At 36.3% G+C, this 24,365-nt stretch overlaps 1 protein-coding gene across 18 annotated transcripts in view; it reads left to right on the forward strand.

The window, feature by feature from the left end:
* Nucleotides 1-24,365, forward strand: part of GPHN (gephyrin) — a 603,483-nt gene that overhangs the window by 101,177 nt on the left and 477,941 nt on the right. For 8 of the 18 annotated variants that reach the window (XM_087856022.1, XM_087856023.1, XM_087856025.1 and 5 more), the window contains exon 2: nt 6,054-6,404. The exons of 9 other annotated variants lie outside the window; for them this stretch is intronic. In XM_087856022.1, the coding sequence (XP_087712148.1) occupies nt 6,242-6,404 (163 nt within the window). In that variant the 5' untranslated portion in view covers nt 6,054-6,241. Of the gene's footprint in view, nt 1-6,053; nt 6,405-23,512; nt 23,550-24,365 lie in introns of all 18 variants that reach the window. One more of the 18 variants, XM_045810536.2, reaches the window with a different exon arrangement.

Genomic DNA, 24,365 nt, shown 5'->3' on the forward strand with positions numbered 1-24,365 from the left:
GCTTCAAGAGAAAAATTAAGTGTCTTTGGCATCTTTGAAGGGGAAGAAAAACTCAAACTTTTATGACTTTGTTGGATACAAGTGCTCAATTCACTGTCTTTCCTGGTCCCATGTGAGGAGGGAAAGCTGGGTGCAGGAGTTGCCAAAATTGCCAGAGATTGCAGGGAAAAGCTGTAGTGATATGTAGGTTCCCTGAACTGGATGTTTTTCAATTATCAGAAGCCGCGTGAGAGAGGAAGTAACTCTGGGGTCTGGCCCCAACCTGCAAGTGACTAGCCAAAGGAAAGAAAAAGCCTGCTGCTCCTAGTGACCTTACTGTCTTTCTTCTCTTATGCTGCATTTTCCCCCCTGTGATTCTACCTCGGAATATCATAATCATTTGTGGCTGTTGCTATAGTCCCTGCTGTGCGCCTCTTAGAAATCTTGGTCATGTTCTGTTAGGGGGAAAAGTACCTGAATTCAACTGATTTAAACAAAATTTGCAGTGGGGAAATTATGTTAAATTGACCTTGTGGAGAAAGCCCTTGTACTGATTATATGTATAGTTTACCTTAAATGTTTAGGCCTGGTTGACTGATGGTTCAGTTAAGTGTCCACAGGGTGGCAGCTACCCTCCAGCTCCAAGGACAACTCTGGAGGACTAATTGTGGTAAGAGTTAATTCACACAATAGACTGAATGGAAAGCTGTTCTCTGCCTTAGACCAGGGGTTGACAAATGTCAGCCCATATGCAAAATCTGGTTGCAGTCTGTGTTAGTACTACTTTAGAGCTGGAAATGGTTTTTACATTTTTTTTAAATCATTGTGGGTGTGCTTGGCTGGCTCAGTTGGGAGAGTGTGTAACTTTTGATCTCGGGGTCATGAGTTTGACCCCATGTTGGGTGTAAAGATTACTTAAAAAAATATTACAAAAAAATAAAGCATTGGGAGTAAAAAGAATACATGTTAGAGACTGTATGTGGCTTGTAAAGCTTAAAATATTTGTTTGCCCTTTTCAAGAAAGGCCAACTCCTGCCTTACAATACTCCAAAGGATCAAGTATGTTATATTTTTCCTGAGTATTGGGCTATTGGCAAAGACCTCACTTGCATAAGATTACAGAATAACAGATTAAAGGCACATCCCTTATTTGGGCCACAAGCTAAGGAAACAAATCATAGCTGCCAGTTGGAAGGTCATATTCACTCATGTTGATGCTTTGAGTAATGGGCTGTTTCTCGATGGGATTAACTGGAATCAAACTGCTGATCAAGCCCACACTGCCCAGATTTCCACCTTGGCCACTTAGATCCATTGTTGTAGTACTGGGTGTGGCAGTATATCCACCATCATAGACTAAGCCAGAAATATAGTACTATATGTTTATGATGCAGAAGCTGTCACTGCTTGCCAAACTTATTACTCCTGACAGAAGTTGTCCCTTTTTTCTCATGGTGAAGGACCTTTGACTCCATCTTGGTTCTACTCTTGGTGCTTCCTATAACTTTTTCAGTTAATGGTAATGTCCACTCAGATCATCACTGACTGGCCATACCATTGTGTGCCTTAAAACTAATGTCTCATATTTTTGGCCTTCTGAACTATTTACATTCTGACAGTAGTGTTCTTTTTGACATGAAGGCCAAACTCAGTAGGTCAATAGTCAAACTATTTGAAGAAGTTCTATGTTTTATGCCATCCACAGCTATCTGAATTGGCCTTGAATGCTAGACTGGTCAGCTCAGAAAGATTTCTGACTCTGTCTTTACTACTCCTGGTGCATATACCTTGGTTAGGCAGTTTGACACTAACTTTGGTCATCCTCAGAAGGAGATCATTTCTTTTTTTTTTTTTAAGATTTTATTTATTTATTTGATAGAGAGAGAGACAGACAGCGAGAGAGGGAACACAAGCAGGGGGAGTGGGAGAGGAAGAAGCAGGCTCCCGGCGGAGGAGCCTGATGCAGGGTTCGATCCCAGCGGAGGAGCCTGATGCAGGGCTCGATCCCAGAACGTCAGGATCACGCCCTAAGCCAAAGGCAGATGCCCAACGACTGAGCCACCCAGGCGCCCCAGAAGGAGATCATTTCTTGATTGCTTCCTTGCTGATAATGATAAGGGCTAAAGGGAAAGAAGATTACGTAGACATATTTTGAAAATATGGGATTTTGCCCTGACCATTCCTGGGCATGATGCTTCTTTCTTTTTCTGACTGGTTTGGTTGTTTATACCCTCAGTGTCAGCTTAGCCAAAAGGGGGAAAGTTGGCTGGTAAGTACAGACTCTCTTTGTGGCTAGGGTTCTAGAGATTTTAACCATCATGCTAGCCCACCCTTATCTGTAAATGTTCATTAAAATGTTTCTGATTCTCCTAATCCCCACTTATGGTGACTTCCTCCTGCTACAGCTGCTCTAACAAGGATGAAAGCAGTTCTCTTCTTCCATTTTTCTGGATTTTAGTTCAGTTAGGTTTCTTTATCTCTTAGTTCAGTAGTAGTTTTTTTTAAATAATGTTTTTATTACTCTTATTTATTTAGCATGTACTTATTATTAAGATGAAAGTGACATTCTCTTGTGACTATAATTAAGGTAGAGAAAGAGGTCCCTAAGGAATGGCTTTTAAATGATGTGAAGCATAGAAAGCACTTTGGTGTGAGATACATAGGAATTACTCAAATATTAGTTTTTATTTGTGTTATTGCTATCATTATTCCTGATGTTATCCTTATTTCAGAGGAATAGATTATGCAGTCAGATTTCTTTTATTATAATACCTTCTGTGATCCAAATATTGTAGCTAGGCAGAATCGGAATTAGATATGGAACAATAATTATTTAAAATCAGAGGAAATTACTTTAAAAATATTTTTTCTTGTGTTTTCTCTTTGGAATCAAGGAGCTGCATTGATATTAAGTATTAAATGGAAAGATTTATCACAAAGATTCAAGAGTAAAAGAAAATGCACATTTTGTTACTTAAAAATGCATTGTAGCCACTGCTGGTAGATGTGGCAACATTTTAATAGAATACCAGGTACTATAGAATGGAAATCAGAGATCACATTACCAAGTTGTTTGATAGTACAGGAGGAAATTCAGAGGCACAAAAATTTGACTTTATATGGAATGTCAGCATATTAAGAGTTAGTTCCCTAGACAGTACATCTAATTAGAACTTTGATAATTGTGTGGTAGGCATGCGCAGTCTTTCTTTCTTCTTTTTTTTTAAATTCATGATAACCTATTTGATTATTACCCACATGGATATCAAACATTATACATAAAACCCTTTGGATTCCAAATTTATTAATCTATGAATAATTAATGACAAATAATGACAAACTTGATTCTCTGCTTCAGGATAGATTTACAGTAGAGCTTATTGTGTTTATCTTCTTGAAAATTTTGCTACTTTTGATTAATGAAGGAGTTCCTTCTCTGACCTGCTTGAAGTAAAGAAAAAAAAAGTATCTGTTGACTCCATCTCAAGTAAAGGAAGATATCTAAGAAAACATCTGTCTAATAAACCTGGGCATGTGATAATCTTCCATTTAGAATAACATTCTACTATCAGTCTCAATGGTTATTTCAAGACATATATTCTTGTATCATTAGCAAGTTCTCATAAAGAAACTCTGAACCTCCTTTGGTTACACATGAAATGTATAGATTTTTAAAGGTAATTGAGGCACATATTGTTTAGTTACTATACATTAAGCTTAGTTTTATAAATGAATATTAGTTTTGACACAGATTTCAACACCTGAAATTGAATTGCATCTTAAACGTTGAAACAACTATTATGACATAGTTAATATTGTCTATATATGTACAAATTTGGTAATAGCTTTTAATATTCTCACTTCAGTTGAGTTATGTGCATTATTGTTACCATACATTTTCAGCTTAACTGCCACTTAAAATGTCTTTGTATGATTACCCATTGATTTCTACTTTTGTGTAATATGGAGTAACTAACAGATTAGTGATTCTCCTGAGAACCATGAGAAAAGCAAGATAAAATTCAAGAATCATCTGCTAAAAGGCAGTCACACCACTAAAGCAAAGACCAGAGAAGCTATGATTCTAGAGAGAGGAGAACCTTAGAGAAGTTTTCTGTAGGTATTTTTTCTTTTGAGCCTATTTTAACTGCTGGTGAGTCAGAAAATCTGATCAGTGGGTCTCTTCCTAGAAACACAGAAACAAGATTATGAAAAAAGCCTTGTGCACTGTTCTTGGGAATGTAACTTACTGCAGCCACCGTGGAGAGCAGTATGTAGGTTCCTCAAAAAACTAAAAATAGAAATACCATACAATCTAGTAACTTCACTTTCTAAGTATTTACCCAAGGAAAATGAAAACACTAATTCAAAAAGAGATATACAACACTATCTTTATTGCAGTATTATTTACAATAACCATGATATGATAGCAACCTAAGTGTTCTTTGATAGATGAATGGATAAGGAATATGTGGTATATATGCACAATGGAATATTGCTCAGCCATAAAAAAGAATGAAATCTTGCTATTTGTAGCAACATGGATGGATCCAGAGGGTATTATGCTAAGTAAAATAAGTAAAAAAAACAATACCATGTGATTTCACTTTTATGTGGAATCTAAAAAATGAACAAACAACAAAAGAAGAAAAATAGGCTCATAAATATAGAGAACAACCTAGTAGCTGCCAGAGGGGAGGATGAATGGAGGCACAAGCAAAATAAATGAAGGAGATTGAGAAGTACAAACTTCATTATAAAATAAATGTTATGGTATGAAAAGTACAGCATAAGGAATTAGTCAGTAATATTGTAATAGCCTTGTGTGGTGGCAGATGGTAACTACACTAATCATGGTGAGCATTTTGTAATGCATATAATTGTTGAATTGCTATACTGTATACCTGAAACTAATAGGTCTATAATACCATACTTCAATTAAAAAGTAAAAAAATATATATACATGAAATAGTCTTTAAAAATGTCTATCTTCTTGCTCCGTAACAGCAAAAACATTTTCATTTTTAGATTTAGAATACCACTTAGTGAGCAAACAATGAATTATCTTCATTTCTACATCACCTGTTTTCTTCCACTCACCTGTGTATACTTTCAGTTTTGTCCACTTATAAACCACATCAAATAAATTTTAGCACAAAATCATAAAAGATGCAAGAAAATATCACATATTCTTTTAGTAAAATGAGATGGCCCAGGCTTTTGTTCTAAAACATTGTGATAAAGTCCTTCCTGTTGATTGACTAATTGGGTGAGGATATCATTTGCTTTTTGTTCTCAGAAATACATTATTTTCTCAGTTATTCTTGAGAATATTCATTTAGGATAGTGTGTGATCTGAAGATTGTCAGAATTTGCTTGTAAGATCAGTTTTAGCATCAACATTGGTCTTGACTACTGCTGTTTCTATGCATTCATTTTCTGATTTGGGTAGAAATTGTGAAAGTCTTACTTTGTCCATTTTTGTATCTTTGCCATTATTAGAAGAAAATAAAAAGTTCTGAATTGTCAGCTGTGTTCAGTGGAAGCTAAAAGCAGACCACAAATGTGGGGTATCTGGCCTTTTATATCTTTTTAAAAATTTAAATTCAATTAGCCAACTTAGAGTACATCACTAGTTTCAGATGTAGTGTTCAGTGATTTATCAGTTGCCTATAAACCAGTGCTCATCACATCACGGGCCCTCCTTAATGCCCATTACCCAATTACCCCATCCCCCCACCAACCTCCCCTCCAGCAACCCTCAGTTTGTTTCCCATAATCAGGAGTCTCATGTCTTTTCTCTGTCTCTGATGACTTCCTATTCAGTTTTCACTCCCTTCCCCAATGGTGCTCTGCATTGTTTCTTATATTCCACGTATGAGTGAAACCATAGGATAATTGTCTTTCTCTGGTTGACATATTTTGCTCAGCTTAATACCCTCCACTTCCATCTACGTCAATGTAAATGATAAGTATTCATCCTTTCTGATGGCTGAGTAATAGTCCATTGTATATATATACCACATCTTTTTTATCCATTCATCTGTTGATGGACATCTCGGCTCTTTCCACAGTTTGGCTATTGTGGACATTGCTGCTATGAAAGGAGACAGTCAACAAAACTAAAAGGCAACCTATGGAATGGGAGTAGATATTTGCAAATGACATATCAGATAAAAGACTAGTGTCCAAGATCTATAAAGAACTTATCAAACTCAGCACCCAAAGAACAAAGAATCCAGTCAAGAAATGGGCAGAAGACATGAACAGACATTTCTCCGAAGAAGATATCCAAATGGCCAACAGACACGTGAATAAATGCTCCGCATCACTCGGCATTAGGGAAATACAAATTAAAATCACAGTGAGATACCACATCACACCAGAGTGGCTAAAATTAACAAGACAGGAAACAACAAATGTTGGTGAGTATGTGGAGAAAAGAGAACCCTCTTACACTGTTGGTGGGAATGCAAGCTGGTACAGCCACTCTGGAAGACAGTATGGATGTTCCTCAAGATTAAAAATAGAGCTACCCTATGACCCAGCAATTGCACTACTAGGTATTTACCTCAAAGATACAAAAGTAGTGAGCCTTTTATATCCTTTAGAAAAATGATGCAATACTTTGGGCAACTTGATAAGAAAAGTAAAGGATGATGCAACAGTGACTGTTTATTTAACTATTGCATCACCTTTTAAGGTAATTCCATTAGTCTTCATTTTATTATTAAATTTTTTTAAGGCTAGTTGGAGATAACTGATAAGCAGTGATGAAATAATTCAAAGAATTATAAAATAGAGGAAAAATAAGAACACCATGAAACCAGTATACATCTGAGATTTATAAAGGGACCCAATAGGTATAGTTGGTAATCACAAAATTAAAATGATTCTTTTTTTTTTTTAAAGATTTTATTTATTTATTCGACAGAGATAGAGACAGCCAGCGAGAGAGGGAACACAAGCAGGGGGAGCGGGAGAGGAAGAAACAGGCTCATAGCGGAGGAGCCTGATGTGGGGCTCAATCCCATAACGCCGGGATCACGCCCTGAGCCGAAGGCAGACGCTTAACCGCTGTGCCACCCAGGCGCCCCAAAAATGATTCTTTTTTAAGAGCAACTTAGTCTTTGCTTTTTTGAAGACCTTTAAGAAAGGGAAAAAATAATAATTAAATATCCTTACAAATTTTAGACTTCTCCAAAGAAAAAACTCAAAATGAAAAAGGGCAGTAGATTTTGGTATGCTAAGGGTTAAGGCCACTAACTTTCTATGATTGTCTCAGAAAGCCATAAGCAAAATTAACTTCATACTTAATCAGTGTTCTCATGTTTTATATTATACATGCTTCCATTATTCTACCCATTGCATTATATTATACATATTTCCATTTGATTTACCAGCTATACTGTATTTCTAGAACTTAGGAAAATGCCTTAAACATGACATCCCTTCAAGTGTTTGTTGAATTAAAACTTTCTCATTACATATAATACTGTCTTATAAAGAAACTAATTCAACTTCCTTAGACTTGAAGAATAATGAGAAAGTCTCTAGTAAGGGTTGGATTTAATATAACAAATAAAATTTAGTTCTATTTTAGCTCATTGCTTATCTATATCTTACAGGTTGTTATTACCCTACAGTTATATTTCCAGATGACATAAAATTATAGATTAAGAAAAAGGCTTAATTCATCAAATCTATTAATGTTTTTTGTTTGCTATATTAAGGCAGAAAGATAATAACTTAGAATTTTAAAATCTGAGTTACGTAATGGCAAGGATTTTGTACTTTACCCTAAATGCAATGGAATGACATTAGAGCATGGCCATATATAACCTGCTAAGTCAGATGGCATCCTATCCTCTGAGGGTCAAAATCTTAATATAAATGTCCAATGAATTAAAGAACCAAGCAAGATAAAGCGACAAACAAAATGTGCAAAACAGGAGAATATTAAAAAAAAAAATTCACCACAATCAGTGGGATTTATTTCAGGGATGCAAAAGTGGTTCAATATGTGCTAATCAATCAAAGTGATACATCACATTAATAGGAAGAAGGCTAAAAACCATACACTCATCTCACTAGATGCAGAAAAAGCATTTGACAAAATCTGTTTGCGATTAAAAAAAAAATCTCAAAAAAGTGGGTTTAGAGGGAATTTATCACAATAATGAAGGCCACATATGACAAACCCACAGTTAACATCATACTCAATGGTGAAAAGCTGTGAGGATTTTATCTGAGATCAGGAGCAAGACAAGACAATGTCACCACTATCAACACAGTTCTGGAATTTCTAGCCATAGGAATCTGACAAGGGAAAAAAACATCCAAATTGATAAGGAAGAAATAAAATGGTCACTGTCTGCAGAGGACCGTATACAGAAAACTAAAGACTCTACCAAAAAACTATTAAATTAATATATGAATTAAGTAATGTTGTGGGATACAAAATCCATATACAGAAACCTGTTGCATTTTTATACAGTAATAACAAAATAACAGAAAGATAAATTAAGAAAACATTCTGTTTACAGTTGGCATTAAAAAGAATAAAGCACCTAAAAAATTTAACTAAAGCGGTAAAACACCTATTCTGTGAAAGCTATAGGACATTGATGAAAGAAACCAAAGACAGCACAAATAAATGGAAGGATGTACCATGATCAGGGATTGGAAGAATTAATATTGTGAAAATGTCCATACTACCCAAAGCAATTTACAGATTCAGTGCAATCCCTATCAAAATACCAATAGTGTTTTTCACACAACTAGAATAAATAATACTAAAATATGTAGGGAACCACAAAAGATTCTGAATAGCTATAGCAATCTTGGGAAAGAAAAACAAAGCTGAAGATACCACAGTCCCAGATTTCAAACTATACTTCAAAGCTATAGTAATCAAACCTGTATGGTACTGACTCAAAAACAGATGCACAGATCAATGGAATAGAATTGACAGCCCAGAAATATACCCAACTTATATGGTCAATTAATCTATGACAAAGGAGGAAAGAAAATACAATGGAGAAAAGACAGTCTTTTCAATAAATGGTGCTGGGAAAATTGGGCAGCTATGTGCAAAAGAATTAAACTGGACCACTTTCTTACACTGTATACAAAATGAACCCAAAATAGAGTAAAGACTCTAAACTTATGTAAGACCTGAGACATTAAAAATCCTGAAAGAAAACATGGGCAGTAATCTCTTGGACATTGGATGTGTCTCTGCAGGCCAGGAAAATAAAAGCAAAAGTAAACCACTGGGACTATATCTTACCAAAAGCTTTTGTACAGTAAAGGAAACCATCAATAAAACAAAAAGGTAACCTGGTGAATTGGAGAAGATATTTGCAAATGATATATCCAGGAAGGGTTAATGTCCAAAATATATAAAGAATATGCAACTCAATGCCAAAAAAACCAAAAAAGTTGACTAAAAAATGGGTAGAGGTCTAAACAGACATTTTTCCAAAGAAGACATACAGATGGCCAACAAACACACAAAAAATGCTCAACATCACTTATCATCTGGGAAATGCAAATCAAAACCACAATTAGATACTACCCCATAGCAGTCAGAATAGCTAGTATCAAAAAGATGAGATAAGAAAATGTGCAGAAGGGGGAACTTTTGTGTATTCTTGATGGGAACATAAATTGATTCAGCTAAAGTGGGAAAAAATATGACAGTTGCTCAAAAAAGTAGAACTATCATCTCATCCAGCAATTCCATCTGGATATTTATATATGTCTTTAACAGTCTCTATCGAGTTGACAATCTCAAATTTTGAACACATTATAAAAACATTGCATTTTATTTCCTCCTCCACGATTTATGTATATGATGTCATATTTTACATCTTTTATGTATTTCTTGACTAATTTTTGTATATATAATTGATTTTATTACTCTTGTGATTTAACCTCCTTACTAGCTTTTAAATAAGTGATTAATCTACTGCCTTTACTGTATGTTTACTTTGTACCAGTAAAACTTTCTCCTTTCATAATTTTTTTACTTTTAGTTTTGTTTTTTTCTTTCCCCTTAATGATTTCCCTATAACATTTCTTCCAAGTCTGGTTTAATGGTGATGAACTCTTTAACTTCTATTTGTCTGGGAAACTCTATCCCTCCTTCAGTTCTGAATGATAACCTTGCTGTGTAGAGTGTTTTTGTCTGTAGGCTTTTTTTCCTCTCAGTACTTTGACTATATAATATCATTCTCTTCTGCCCTACAAAGTTTCTGCTAAAAAATTAGCTGATAGCCTTCTGGGGTCTCTCTTGTATGTAACTGTCTACTTCTCTCCTGCTCGTTTTAAGATTGTCTCTTTATCTTTAATTTTTGATATTTTAATTATTAAGTGTCTCTATGTAGACCTCCTTAAATTCATCTTGTTTGGGACTCTGTGCTTGTGAGACCTGGATGTTTGTTTCTTTCCTCAGGTTAGGGAAGTTTTCAATAATTATATCTTCAAATAAATTTTCTGCCCACTTTTGTCTCTTTTCTTCTGAGACCCCTATAATGTGAAGTTTAATATGCTTGATGTTGTCCTGGAGGTCCCTTAACCTATTCTCTTTAGTTAAAAATTCTTTTTCTTTTTGCTTTTCTACTTGGCTGGTGGTTTTCATTATCCTGTCTTCCAGATCCTTGGTCTGTTCTGCTACATTCTATAATCTGCTCTTGATTCCCTATAATATATTTTTCTTTTTCGTTACTGCATTCTTCAGCTCTGTATTGTTATTTTTTATAATTTTTCTTTTTTGAAGTTCTCACTGAACTTCAGTGAGTATGTTTATGACCATCATTTTGAATTCTTTATCAGGCATAATGCTTATCTTCATTTTATTTAGCTCTTCTCTGATTTTGGTCTTATGCTTTTAGTTGGGACATATTTCTCTGTCTCTTCCTTTTGTCTAAATCTCTGTTTGTTTCTGTGTATTAGATACGTCAGCTATATGTCTTCTGGTCTTGAAAGTGGTGGCCTTGTTTAGAAAGGGTTTTGTGGTACCCCTTTCAGAAGCAGATGATCTGGGGGTGGGTCAGTTATATGTGCTTTATGTGCACTCCTCTTGTGGCCGACCTGCAACTGCTATAGACACACCAGTGGGCAGGGCTTGTTTTCTATATGGCTGTGAGGCCTAGTGACAGCTTCTGTGGGCATGTTGGTGGTGGGCTGGCTCTCAGCCTGGTTGTCTGCAATGAGCTGCTATAACTGGCTTCGTTCATGCTGCTGGCTTACTAGCCCAGCTACAGCTTCAGGCCTGCGGGGCCAGTACTGAGACTTGCTACCTGCAATGAGCTGTTGAGACTGGGTTTGCTTCCCATACTGTTAGCAAGTGGCTCAGCTATAGCTGCCATAGGCTTGCTGGTCCATGAGGCTGGCACGCAGCCTAGCTAGGATGGTCATTTTCTCTTCTCACAGAACTATGAACAACCTAAGGTTTTAAATAATTCTTCAAGTGTTGCATTTTGACAATGCAAGTATAAGAAGAACCAGAAATAATAAGTCAGATAGAATTTGGAATGTATTTGATATCTGGAATCAATATTTACCAAACAGTAATATTTAAAGTCCTGTATGATTGTTGATGAGAAATTGGTTGCAGTTAGAGGAGAATATTGGAGATGATAAAACCTGAATTCTAATAAAATATCACTATCTCTTTATTTTTATTTCTGTAAATTATTCATGAAATGACTTAAAATATTTTTTAAATTACATTGCTTATTTGGCCTAGTTGATAAATGGTGATGATCATTTTTTCTGGTATACTAAAGGTTAAGGTAGACCTTGAAGAATATATTGAACTTTAGAAGTGGAAGGAAAAGGCAAAAGAATAACTAGAAATATATATTCTCTCTCTCTCTCTCTGTATATATATATATGTATGTGTGTGTATATATATATATATACATATATACACTTACATACATATCAGCGTATTTTTTCGATTTATATATTGGAATATAAATATTTTCTTAAGACGATGTTACAAGGATGAGAACACATTATGAAAAGCTTCATATGACATCAAAGGATTGGATTTTACCTAAAACCACTGTTTACCATTGGGGAAATTTTATATATTTGTTTTTAGAAGGATAACTCAGAGGCTATTGGGGATTAAGTAATGGCCTTTTAGAAAAAAGATTAAATATAGGGTTTTAATGAAGTATTAGGGATAACATGGATTGGACTAAGATATTGGTGATAAGATAAAATGCCTAGGTGGAATGGATTTTATTATTTTGCTTAGTCCTAGTTAATATATGTGATAATCTTTTTTGGAAAAGAAATTGTTTTAGAAGGCATCTACAGTGTTTTTCTAGGTCACATTAAAAATTAATATAAAATTAGTTACTTTAGTAATTTTTTTGTCCTTTAGACTTTTTAAAGTGTATCACTATCTTAATATTAAACTATAAAATGTCAGCAGTGCAGCTAGAACCTGTGTATGGGGCAAAGATTATTCAGTGACTAAGTTTGACTTTGTGTGACATTTTGTATTTACTATAGGCTTTCAGGTAATATTTGATGATGTAAAAAGCTAAGTGTTGAGACTTCTGAGTGGAATGGAGTAGCAGGAAGTAAATTAGCATTCTTTGCCTATAATAACAGAAAAATAGGGTAAAATATAGACATCACCATTCTTTTTTTTTTTTTTTTTAAAGATTTTATTTGTTTATTTGACAGAGACAGAGACAGCCAGCGAGAGAGGGAACACAAGCAGGGGGAGCGGGAGAGGAAGAAGCAGGCTTATAGCGGAGGAGCCTGATGTGGGGCTCGATCCCATAACGCCAGGATCATGCCCTGAGCCGAAGGCAGACGCTTAACCGCTGTGCCACCCAGGCGCCCCTAGACATCACCATTCTGCAGCTTAGTTTACCTCAGGAGCATATTCCATTTCTCAGTTCCATCTGTGGTAAAGCTCAGTCTACCTCTGTTTTGTCCTAATCATTTTGGCAATTACATCAAATATAAATAGACTAACATTACAATAGAACACTAACCTTGTCAAGCTGTGTAAAACCAAACCAAACACAGTTTTATGCTTCATTCAAGAGCCACATCTGAAATATAAAGAGCAAGGGAAGCTGACATAAAAGGATAGAAAGAGATAAGTCATTCTAATGTCAAAGTAGACTTTAAAACCAAGAGTAGATGTAAAAGGTGAATGTTTACAATGATAAAAGGGTCAGTGTATCAGGAAGTTATCAGAATCCTAAATCAGTGTGTACATAGTGAGTTAGTTTTAAACTGTATAAAGCAAAAACTGAATGGAAACAAAAGGAGAACTGGAAAAATCCCCAGTTGTACTGGGAGAATTTATGATGTATCTATCAACAGCTAGTAGATTGTGGATGATCAAAAAATAAGGAGATAGAGTAAGCACCTGACCTAGTTAACAATTCTGGAATATGTCACTGGACAATGAATATATATTCTTTTGAAGTTTATCTAAAACATTAACCAAAATTGACATTATAGGTTATATAGATTTATAGCTATAAAGATTTGTGTAATTCCAGTTAAAATGTCAGGTAGGTTTTATGTGATTTTGAAAATTGATGTTCTAGTCTAAAATTTATTTGGAAAGTCAGAGGACTAAGAATAGTCAAGGGACTCTTAAGGAGTAACAAAATCATTGCAAGACTTTGGTACCGGATATTAAGACTTTCTGTAACACTAGATTTATTAAGGCAGTGGTACTGGTGAAAGGATAAACCAATGGAACAGAATAGAGTATCCATTACAGTAGAGAGAATAATGGTCTCCAAAGATGTCCAACCCTAGTCTCTGGAACCTATAATGTATCACATTACATAACAAAAGGAACTTTCCAAATGTAATTAAGGTTAGGGATGTTAAGATAGAAGATCCTGGTTATCTGTGTGTTTCCAGTCTAATTGCATGAGCCCTCAAAAGCAGAGAATTTCCTCTTGACTGCAAGCAGAAGAGAGATGCAACAGAAGGAGAATTCAGAGAGATTTCAAGTGTCAGAAGGATTCTGCGCACTATTATTGATGGCATTGTTATTTAGGTGTGTACGAGGGTGGAGAACCATTAGTTGCTAAGAGCAGTACCCAGCTGAGAGCCAGCAAGGAAACAGAACGTTGGTCTTGACCCTATGGGACCTGAATTCTGTGAACTTGAGTGAGCTTGGAAATGGAATCTTTCCAGAAACTCCTAATGACAGCCAACCTGACAGATCCTGTAATTTTGGTTTTTTGAAACCTGGAGCAGAAAAACTAGACAATGAAACTCCAGTCTGAGTTGTAAGATAGTATATTTGTGTTGTTTTAAGCTGCTAACAAAATTGTGTAATTGTATAATTTGTTATACCACAACAGAAACCTATTACATCCATGACAAGAGTTACACAAATACTATCGTCCAATTTATAACAAAGTGGGAAAAGGATTTTTTTGGGATATTCTTTTTTTTTTTAAGATTTTTTTAAATTTATTTGACAGAGAGAGAGGCAGTGAGAGAGGGAACACAAGCAGGGGGAGTGGGAGAGGAGAAGCAGGCTTCTCACTGAGCAGGGAGCCTGATGCAGGGTTCGATCCCAGAACGCTGGGATCATGACCTGAGCCAAAGGCAGACACTTAAGGACTGAGCCACCCAGGTGCCCCCTTTTTGGGATATTCTTATGGGAAAGAGGATCATCGACCTCTAATTCACATCATACACAAAAATCCATTTCAGATACATCCATAGATCCAACTGTGAAAGAAAAAAATAATAAAGCTTTTACATAAAATTATGAGAGAATATCTTCATGATCTTGGCTTAGGCAAGGATTTCTTAAGTACTATGCAGGAGAACTGATAAATTGGATCACATTAAAAGTAAAAACTTTAGGAAAGATACTTGAAAAGACATAGAATGAAAGAAGGTATTTGTAATATGTATATCCAACAAAAGCTCATCTCTAACAACCCAAGTTTTTAAAAAATGATTAAAAGAACTAAAAAGAGATTTCACAAACAGTATATGGAAAATATGAACATGAAAAGGTGCTCAATATCAGTAATCATTAGAAAAATGCAAGTTAAAACCACCACAAAATATCTTCATACTTCACCAGAGTGTCTGGATGTAAAGGTAACATTTGTAAGAGTTAGTGAGGAAGTTGTACAATCAATAAGTCATACACAAATTGGTACTGCCACTTTGATAAGCTGAACAGTGCCTACTAAAATACATATTTCCTATGACCCAGGAATTTCACTCATAGGTGTTTGTGTAACAAATATTTGCTTATTTTGCTAAAAGACATCTGCTAGACTGTTTATAGCAGTTCTATTTGTAATAGCTTATACTGGAAACAACCTGAATGTCTACATATAGTGAAATAGATAAATAATTGTATTTTTAAAATTTTGTTATTAATTTTATATTTTTTTATTTATTTAAATTCAATTAATCAACATTTTGTGTATTACTAGTTTCAGAGGTGGAGTTCAGTGATTCATCAGTTGCACATCTCACCCAAGGTTCATTACATCAAGTGCCCTCCTTAAGTTACTTCATCTCCCCACTCCCCACCCCTCCAGCAACCCTTAGTTTGCTTCCTATAGTTAAGAGTCTCTTATGTTGTGTTTCCCTCTTTGATTTCATGTTATTTTATTTTTCCCCTTCCCCTATGATCCTCTGTTCTGTTTCTTAAATTCCATCTATGAGTGAAATCACATCATTAATTGTCTTTCTCTGACTAGTTCGCTTAGCATAGTACTTTCTAGTTCCATCCACATTGTTGCAAATGGTAAGATTTCATTTTTTTGATGACTGGGTAATATTACATTGTGTGTGTGTGTGTGTGTGTGTGTGTGTGTGTGTGTGTACATCTTCTTTATCCATTCATCTATCGATGGACATATGTGCTCTTTCCACAGTTTGGCTATTGTGGATATTGCTGCTATATTATACATTGGGGTGCAGGTGCCCCTTCAGATTACTATGTTTGCAGAGCAGTTGCTAGGTCATAGGGAAACTCTACTTTTAACTTTTAGAGAAAACTCCATACAATTTTCCAGAGTGGCTGTCCAACTCGAATTCCCACCAGCAGTGTAAGAGGGTTCCCCTTTCTCCGCAACCAGCGAACATCTGTCATTTCCTGACTTGTTAATTTTAGCCATTCTGACTGGTGTGTCATGGTATCTCATTGTGGTTTTAATTTGCGTTTCCCTGATGCTGAGTGATGTTGTTGTGCATTTTTTCATGTGTCTGTTGGCCATTTGGATGTCTTCTTTGGAGAAATGTCTGTTCAGGTCTTCTGCCTATTTCTTGACTGGATTCTTTGTTTCTTGGGTGTTGCGTTTGATAAGGGATAGAGGGGATGTACCTCAAAATCATAAAAGGCATATATAAAAAGGGCATGGCGAATAGCGTTTTCAACTGGGAAAAACTGAGAGCTTTTCCCTTAATGTCACGAACATGACAGGGATGTCCACTCTCACCACTGTTGTTCAACATAGTACTAGAAGTCCTATCTTAAGCAGTCAGACAACAAAAAGAAATAAAAGGCATTCAACTTGGTAAAGAAGAAGTCAAATCATTGTACTTTTATACCATGCAATACTATATACAATAACAAGAAAGAACAACATAAAATTAAATTGAAAACGTAGGTGAATCTCATAAGCATAATGTTTAGCAAAAAGCACCAGATACAAAAAGAATGCCTATGGTATGATCTTTGTAATGTTCAGAACCAGGCAAAAATAATGTATAGTTTTAGAAGTCAGATAGTAATTCTTACTATTGTGGGTGGAGTAGTGACTAGAAGAAAGCATGAAGGGAGTTTTGCTTTTTAGAAAAGTAAAGATTTACACACTACTTCCAAACCCTATCTATGTTTATATTAGAGGAAGTAGTTTTCTGACTCTGTTTCTTCTTTTCCTATGTATATAATAAACATGGTTTATTTCCTCTTTCATTTTTATCATTTAATGGTAATGATTATTTACACTTTTATATAAATCTTGTATCTGTGCCAAGCAAGGACATAAGTAGGTACCTGCACAGTCGGTGGTGACCAACTGAGGTTTATTCACAAGCAAAGGCCTAATTGTACTGTGATTTTAAATTGGTTCTTTGAATGCATCATTTATTTACTTCTTGTGTTTTCATTAGAGTTTATGACTTTGTTGCAATTTGTTGAAATTTGGATTTCTGTATTTAATTACTTATATTTGTATTTAGTTATGTAAAATTCCCAGTAAACCTTGGGTTAAATTTCTGAGTTTGGGAAGAAGTAATTACAAGTGTATATTAAGATTAAAAAAAAATCTGTATAATGCAGGTACCAGTGTAATTCAGTGATGTGGTATATTTTTTAGATATTCATGATGCTTTCTAAGACTAATTTTGTTCTCTGCCCACATTGATATCTTTTCTGATTGCTTTGAGAATTAGAGAAACCTTTGTGCCATCCACCATCAAAAATGTTTCACTTTTGGTTTCATCCTTTTACGGGATTTTATTACTAAGCCAAAGCACAAATAATAGTAGTAATTACGGTAATAGAATAGCAGCATCCATTTATAATGTGTCAGGCAATATTCTAATTACTTCAGAGGTATTGACTTATTTAATGCAAAAGTTCTTTTTTTTTTCTTTTTAAGATTTTATTTATTTATTTGACAGAGAGAGAGACAGCCAGCGATAGAGGGAACACAAGCAGGGGGAGTGAGAGAGGAAGAAGCAGGCTCTCAGTGGAGCAGGGAGCCCGATGGGGGGCTTGATCCCAGCTCCTTTCTGGTAACCATCAGTTTATTCTCTATAGCTAAGTCTGTTTCTTGATATCTCTCTCTCTTTTTGCCCATGCTCATTTGTTTTGTTTCTTAAATTAAACATATAAGTGAAGTCATAAGGTATTTGTCTTTCTCTGACTGATTTATTTCACTTGGTATTGTATTCTCTAGCTTCATCCATTTTGTTGCAAATGGCAAGATATCACTCTTTCTTATTGGTGAATAATATTCCAGTGTGTGTGTGTGTGTGTGTGTGTGTGTGTGTGTGTCCCACATCTGCTTTATCCATTCATCTATTGATGGACACTTGGGTTGCTTCCATAACTTGGCTATTGTAAATAATGCTGCTGTAAACATAGGAGTGCAGGTTATCGCTTTGAATTACTGTTTTTGTATATTGGGGGTAAGTACCTAGTAGTGTGATTACTGGATCATAGGGTAGTTCTATTTGTAACTTGTTGAGGAACCCCCCCGTACTGATTTCCACAGTGGGTGCACCACTTTGCATTCTCACCAACAGTGCAAGTGGGTTGCTTCTTTTTTTCTTTTTCTTTTTTTTCCACATCGTCTTCAACACTTGTTGTTTCTTGTGTTTTTTTTTTTATTTTAGCCATTGTGTCAGGTATGAGGTGATATGTCATTGTAGTTTTGATGTGCATTTCCCTCATGATGAGTGATGTTCACTATCTTTTCATGGGTCTGTTGGCCATCTATATGTCTTCCTTGAAGAAATGTCTGTCATATCTTCTGCTTATTTTGAAATTGCATTATTTCTGTTATGGGTGTTGAGTTTGATAAGTTCTTTAGGTGTTTTGGATATTAACCCTTTATTGGATGTCCCTTTTGAAAATATTTTCTCCAATTCAGTAGGTTGCACTTTAGTTTTGTTGCTTTTTTCCTTTGCTGTGCAGGAGCTTTTTATTTTGATGTCTTCCCAATACTTCATTATTGCTTTCATTTCCCATGCCTCAGGAACATCTAGAAAAATGTTGCTCTGGCCAGTGTTAAAACCTTACTGACTTGGGGCGCCTGGGTGGCACAGCGGTTAAGCGTCTGCCTTCAGCTCAGGGCGTGATCCCGGCGTTACGGGATCGAGCCCCACATCAGGCTCCTCCGCTATGAGCCTGCTTCTTCCTCTCCCACTCCCCCTGCTTGTGTTCCCTCTCTCGCTGGCTATCTCTATCGTGTCGAATAAATAAATAAAATCTTTTAAAAAACAAAACAAAACAAAAAAACCTTACTGACTATGCTTTCTTCTAGGATTTTTATGTTTTCAGATCTTACATTTATAAGACTTTTAATCCATTTTGAGTTTTGTGTATAGTGGAAGAAAATAGTCCAGTTTCTTTCTTATACATGTTGCTGACCAGTTTTCCGAAACTGTTTAATGAACAGACTATTTTTTTTTCCCATTGGATATTCCTTCCTGCTTGTCTAAGATTAATTGACTATATAATTGTGGGTTTATTTCTGGGTTTCATAGGCCCTCTATTCTGTTCCACTGATCTGTGTGTCTATTTTTGTGCCAGCACCATACCATTTTGATTAGTATGGCTTCATAGTATAACTTGAAGTCTAGAATCTTGATAGCTCCAGTTTTGTTTTCTTTTTCAAGATTATTATGGTGTTTGGGGGGTGGGATTTCGTGGTTCCAAATAAATTTTAGAATTGTTCTAGTTCTGTGAAAAATTCTGTTGGCATTTTGATAGGGATTGCATTACATATGTAGATTGCTTTGGGTGTTATAGACATTTTAACAATATTAATTCTTCTAAACCGTGTGCATGGAATGTCTTTCCATTTCTTTGTGCCGTCTTCAATTCCTTTTGTCAATGTTTTATTGCAGTTTTCAGAATACAGTCTTTCACCTCTTTGGTTAGGTTTATTCCTAGGTATCTTTATTATTTTTGGTGCAATTGTAAATCGGACTGATTGCTTAATTTCTCTTTCTGCGGCTTCATTATCAGTGTATAGAAATGCAACAGATTTCTGTATGTTGATTTTGTATCCTGGGACTTTACCGAATTCATTTATCAGTTTTAGTAGTAGTTTTGTGAAGTCTAAGGGGTTTTCTATAGATAGTATCATGTCATCTGTAAATAGTGAGAAGTTTTACTTCTTCCTTACCAATCTGGATGCCTTTTATTTCTTTGTGTTGTCTGACAGCTGTGGCTAGGACTTCTGTACTATGTTGAATAAAAGTGGCGAGGATAGACATCCTTGTCTTATTCCTGACCTTAGGGGAAAAGGTCTCAGTTTTTTCCCATTGAGCATGATTAGCTGTGGGGTTTTCATATTAGGCCTCTACTGTGTTGAGGTAGGTCCCTCTAAACCTATTTTGTTGAGGGTTTTTATCATGACTGGATGTTGTACTTTGTCAAATGCTTTCTCTGCATCTATTGAAATGATCATATGGTTTTTATCCTTTCTCTTACTGAAATGATGTATCATCACATCAATTGATTTGTGAATATTGAACCACCCTTCTGTCCCGAGAATAAATCCCATTTGATTGTGGTGAATGATTTTTTTTTTAATTAATTGTTGGATTCACTTCACCAGTATTTTGTTGAGGATTTCTGCATCTGTGTTCATCAGAGGTATTGGCCTATAGTTCTCTTTTTGTTTGTGATGTCTTTATCTGGTTTTGGTATCAGAGTAATGCTGGCCTCATAGAATGAATTTGGAAGTTTTCTTTCCTCTTCTGTTTTTGGAGAAGTTTGAAAAGATTGGTAGTAACTCTTCTTTAAATGTTTTGTAGAATTTGCCTGTGAAGCCACCTGGTGCTGGACTTTTGTTTGTTGGGAGTTTTTTGACTACTGATTGAATTCATTACTGGTAATCGGCCTGTTCAAATTTTCTATTTCTTCCTGCTCCAATTTTGGTAGGCTATATGCTTCTAGGAATTTATCCATTTCTTCTAGTTGCCAATTTGTTAACATACAACTTTTCATAATATTCTCTTACAGTCTTTTGTATATCCGTGGTGTCAGTCGTTAATTGCTCCTCTTTCGTTTGTGATTTTGTTTATTCGGGTCCTCTCTCTCTCTCTTTTTTCTTGATGAATCTGGCTAGAGGTTTATCAATTATGTTGATCTTTTCAAAGAACTAGCTTTGGGTATCATGATCTGTTCTGTTGTTTAGTTTCGATATCATTCATTTCTGCACTAATCTTTATTGTTTTCTTCCCTTTAGTGGTTTTGTTTGTTCTTCTTTTTCTTGCTCTGCTAGGTGTAAGGTTAGGTTGTTTATTTGAGATTTTTCTTGCTTCCTGGAGTAGGCCTGTTATTGCTAGAGACTTCCCTCTTGGAACCGCTTTGGCTGCATCTCAAAGGTTTTGGACCATTGTGTTTTCATTTTTGTTTGTTTCCATATACTTTTTTTTTTTAAAGATTTTATTTATTTATGTGACAGAGAGACAGCCAGCGAGAGAGGGAACACAGCAGGGGAGTGGGAGAGGAAGAAGCAGGCTCCCAGCGGAGAAGCCCGATGTGGGGCTCGATCCCAGAACGCCGGGATCACGCCCTGAGCCGAACGCAGATGCTTAACGACTGCGCTACCCAGGCGCCCCTCCATGTACTTTTCGATTTCTTCTTTGATTGCTTGGTTGACCCGTTCAGTTGTTTAGTAGCGTGGTATTTAACCTCCATGTATTTGTGCTCTTTCCAGAGTTTTTCTTGTTGATTTCTAGTTTTATAGAATCGTAGCCAGAAAAGATGGAAGGCACGACTTCAGTCTTTTCAAATTTGTTGAAGATTGTTTTGTGGCCTAAGATGTAATCTGTTCCGGAGAACGTTTCATGTGCACTTGAAAAGAAAGTGTATTCTGTTTTAGGATGGAATGTTCTGAATATATCTGTTATGTCCATCTGGTCCAGTGTGTCATTCAAAGCCACTCTTTCCTTGTTGGTCTTCTGTTTGGATTATCAGTCCATGGATGTAAGTGGGGTGTTAAAGTCCCCTACTATTATCGTATTACTATCAATTAGTTTGTTGTTTTGTTATTAACCGTTTCATGTATTTGGGTGCTCCCATTTTGGATGCAGAAATGTTTACAGTTGTTATATCTTCTTGTTGGATTGCCCCCTTTATTATCATATAGGGTCCTTCTTTGTCTCTTGTTACACTGTTTGTTTTAAAGTCCATTTTGTCCGAGGGGCGCCTGGGTGGCTCAGTTGTTAAACGTCTGCCTTCGGCTCAGGGCGTGATCCCAGAGTCTTGGGATCAAGCCCCCCATCGGGCTCCCTGCTCCACTGAGAGCCTGCTTCTTCCTCTCCCACTCCCCCTGCTTGTGTTCCCTCTCTCGCTGGCTGTCAATCTCTCTGTCAAATAAATAAATAAAATCGTAAATAAACAAATAAATAAATAAAGTCCATTTTGTCCAATATAAGCACTGCTACCTCGGCTTTCTTTTTACATCCATTTGCATGATAAATGTTTTCCATCCTCTTGCTTTCAACCTGCAGGTGTCTTTAGGTCTGAAATGAGTCCCTTGTAGCCAGGGTATAGATGGACCTTGGTTGTTGTTGTTGTTGTTTTTCCCTATCTGTTCCATCACCCTATGTCTTTTGACTGGAGTGTGTAGTCCATTTACATTTAATTACTGATAAGTATGTACTTACTGCCATCTGTTACTTGTTTCTTCGTGGTTTTTGTAGTTTTTTTCTCTGATCCTTTCTTCTCTTTCTCTCTTTCATGGTTTGCTGGTTTTCTTTAGTGATATGCTTGGATTCCTTTCTCTCTATTCTTTTCGTATCCATTAGTGCTGTCTGATTTGTTGTTACCATTAGGTTTGTATAGAACATCTTCTGCATATGGCAGTCTATATTAAATTGATGGTCGTTTAAATTCAAACTCTTTCTTTACTCTTCTCCCCCGCAATGTTTTAGGTGTGTGGTGTCATATTTTACATCCTCTTTGGGGGAGGGGCGTGGGGGGTGGAATTCCTTGACCAATCTGTTACAGAAATACATATTTTTACTGCTTTTCCTTTCTTTTTTTTTTTCATTTTCATACTCTAATGGTCTTTCCTTTCCACTCAAAGAATCCCTTTAATTTTTCTTGTGGGGCTGGCTTAGTGGTCATGAACTCCTTTAGACTTTGTTTGTCTGAGAAACTCTTTCTCTCTCCTTTTATTCTGAATGACAGCCTTGCTGGATAGAGTATTCTTGGCGGTAGATTTTTCCGTTTCAGCGGTCTGTGTATATCATGCCATCCTCTTCTGACCTGGAAAGTTTCTGCTGAAAAATCTGCTGATGGCCTTATGGGGTTTCCCTTACAGGTAACTGTCTTCTTTTGTCTTGCTGATTAAAAAAGATTTTTTTTTCCTTAGCACTACTTTTTACCGTTTTGCTTACTGTGTGTCTTGGCGTGGACCTCCTTGGGTTGATTTTGTTGGGGTATCTCTGTCCCTCTTCCATTTAGATATCTGTTTCCTTCTCCAGATTAGGAAAGTTCAGCTATTATTTCTTCAAATACATGTTCTGACCCCTTTCCTCTCTCTTCTTCTTCTGGGACCCCTATAAAGTGAATGTTATTACATTTGATGGAGTCACTGAGTTCCCTAAGTCTATTCTTAGAGGTCTTTGCTTATTTTCCCCCTCACCTGTTCAGCTTCATAACTTTGCATTACTCTGTCTTCTAGTTCATTAATTCCTTCTTCTGCTTCTTCCAGCCTGCTATTTATTCCATTTAGTGTATTCTTAATTTCCTTTATTGTGTTCTTCATCTGACTGGTTCTTTTTTATCTTTGTTAAGGACCTCAACGATGTACTCCACTCTTCTCTCAAATCCAGTGAGTATCTTTAAGATCATTACATTAAATTATCTATCGGACATATTATGTATATCTGTTTCTTTTACATTTCTTCCGTGGATTGGTCCTGTTCTTTCATTTGGGATATATTCTTCTGTCTTCTCATTTTATCTAACTCTGTGTCTCTTGTTCTTTAATATAGTGGTGGGAGGGGCGTGTGGGTTTTTCAGTTGCTTACGCAGCTGCTCTCAGCTTGGGTCATGGTCCCAGCGTCCTGGAATTGAGTCCCGCATCAGGCTTCTTGTTCAGCTGATAGCCTGCTTCTCCCTCTCCCTCTGCCTGATGTCTGCCTACTTGTGCTCTCTATCTCTTTGTCAAATAACTAAATTAAATCTTAAAAAAAAAATAGTGGGTGATACATGGACTTTTAACTAGGTGGTGCTTGTCCTTCCTTCATAGATGGTGTTCAGCTGTTGTGGAGACCTGTCCTGTGGTAGCCACAACAGAAAGCATGAGTGGGGTCCTGGAAGTTTAAGTTGTGGGCACCCATTCTTCTCTACAGGGTATTGACAGCTACCTGGAGACAAGACTGGCCAGGGCTGCTCAGGAAAGCTCATTTGTTTGGGGGTGGTGGTAGTGCAGTTTTAACAGGGTCTATGTGATTCCTTGAGAATTCAGGAGACACATTGTCGCCATGTTTTGCTTGGGTTTCCTCCGGGAGAGATTCTGTCCACTGGGACTGAAGGTGTTCTGACTCCTGGGAGCAGGTGAGGGGGTATAGTGTAGGGCATGGTATAACCAAGTTAGGTAGCATTCCCTGGTTCCTGTAGGTGCCTGTGTGTGTATGATGGGAAG

This window comes from Ursus americanus, chromosome 26 (genome assembly GCF_024610735.1).
Source record: "Ursus americanus isolate L20-20 chromosome 26, mUrsAme1.1.p, whole genome shotgun sequence".
In the NCBI taxonomy this organism is placed as follows: Eukaryota; Metazoa; Chordata; class Mammalia; order Carnivora; family Ursidae; genus Ursus; species Ursus americanus.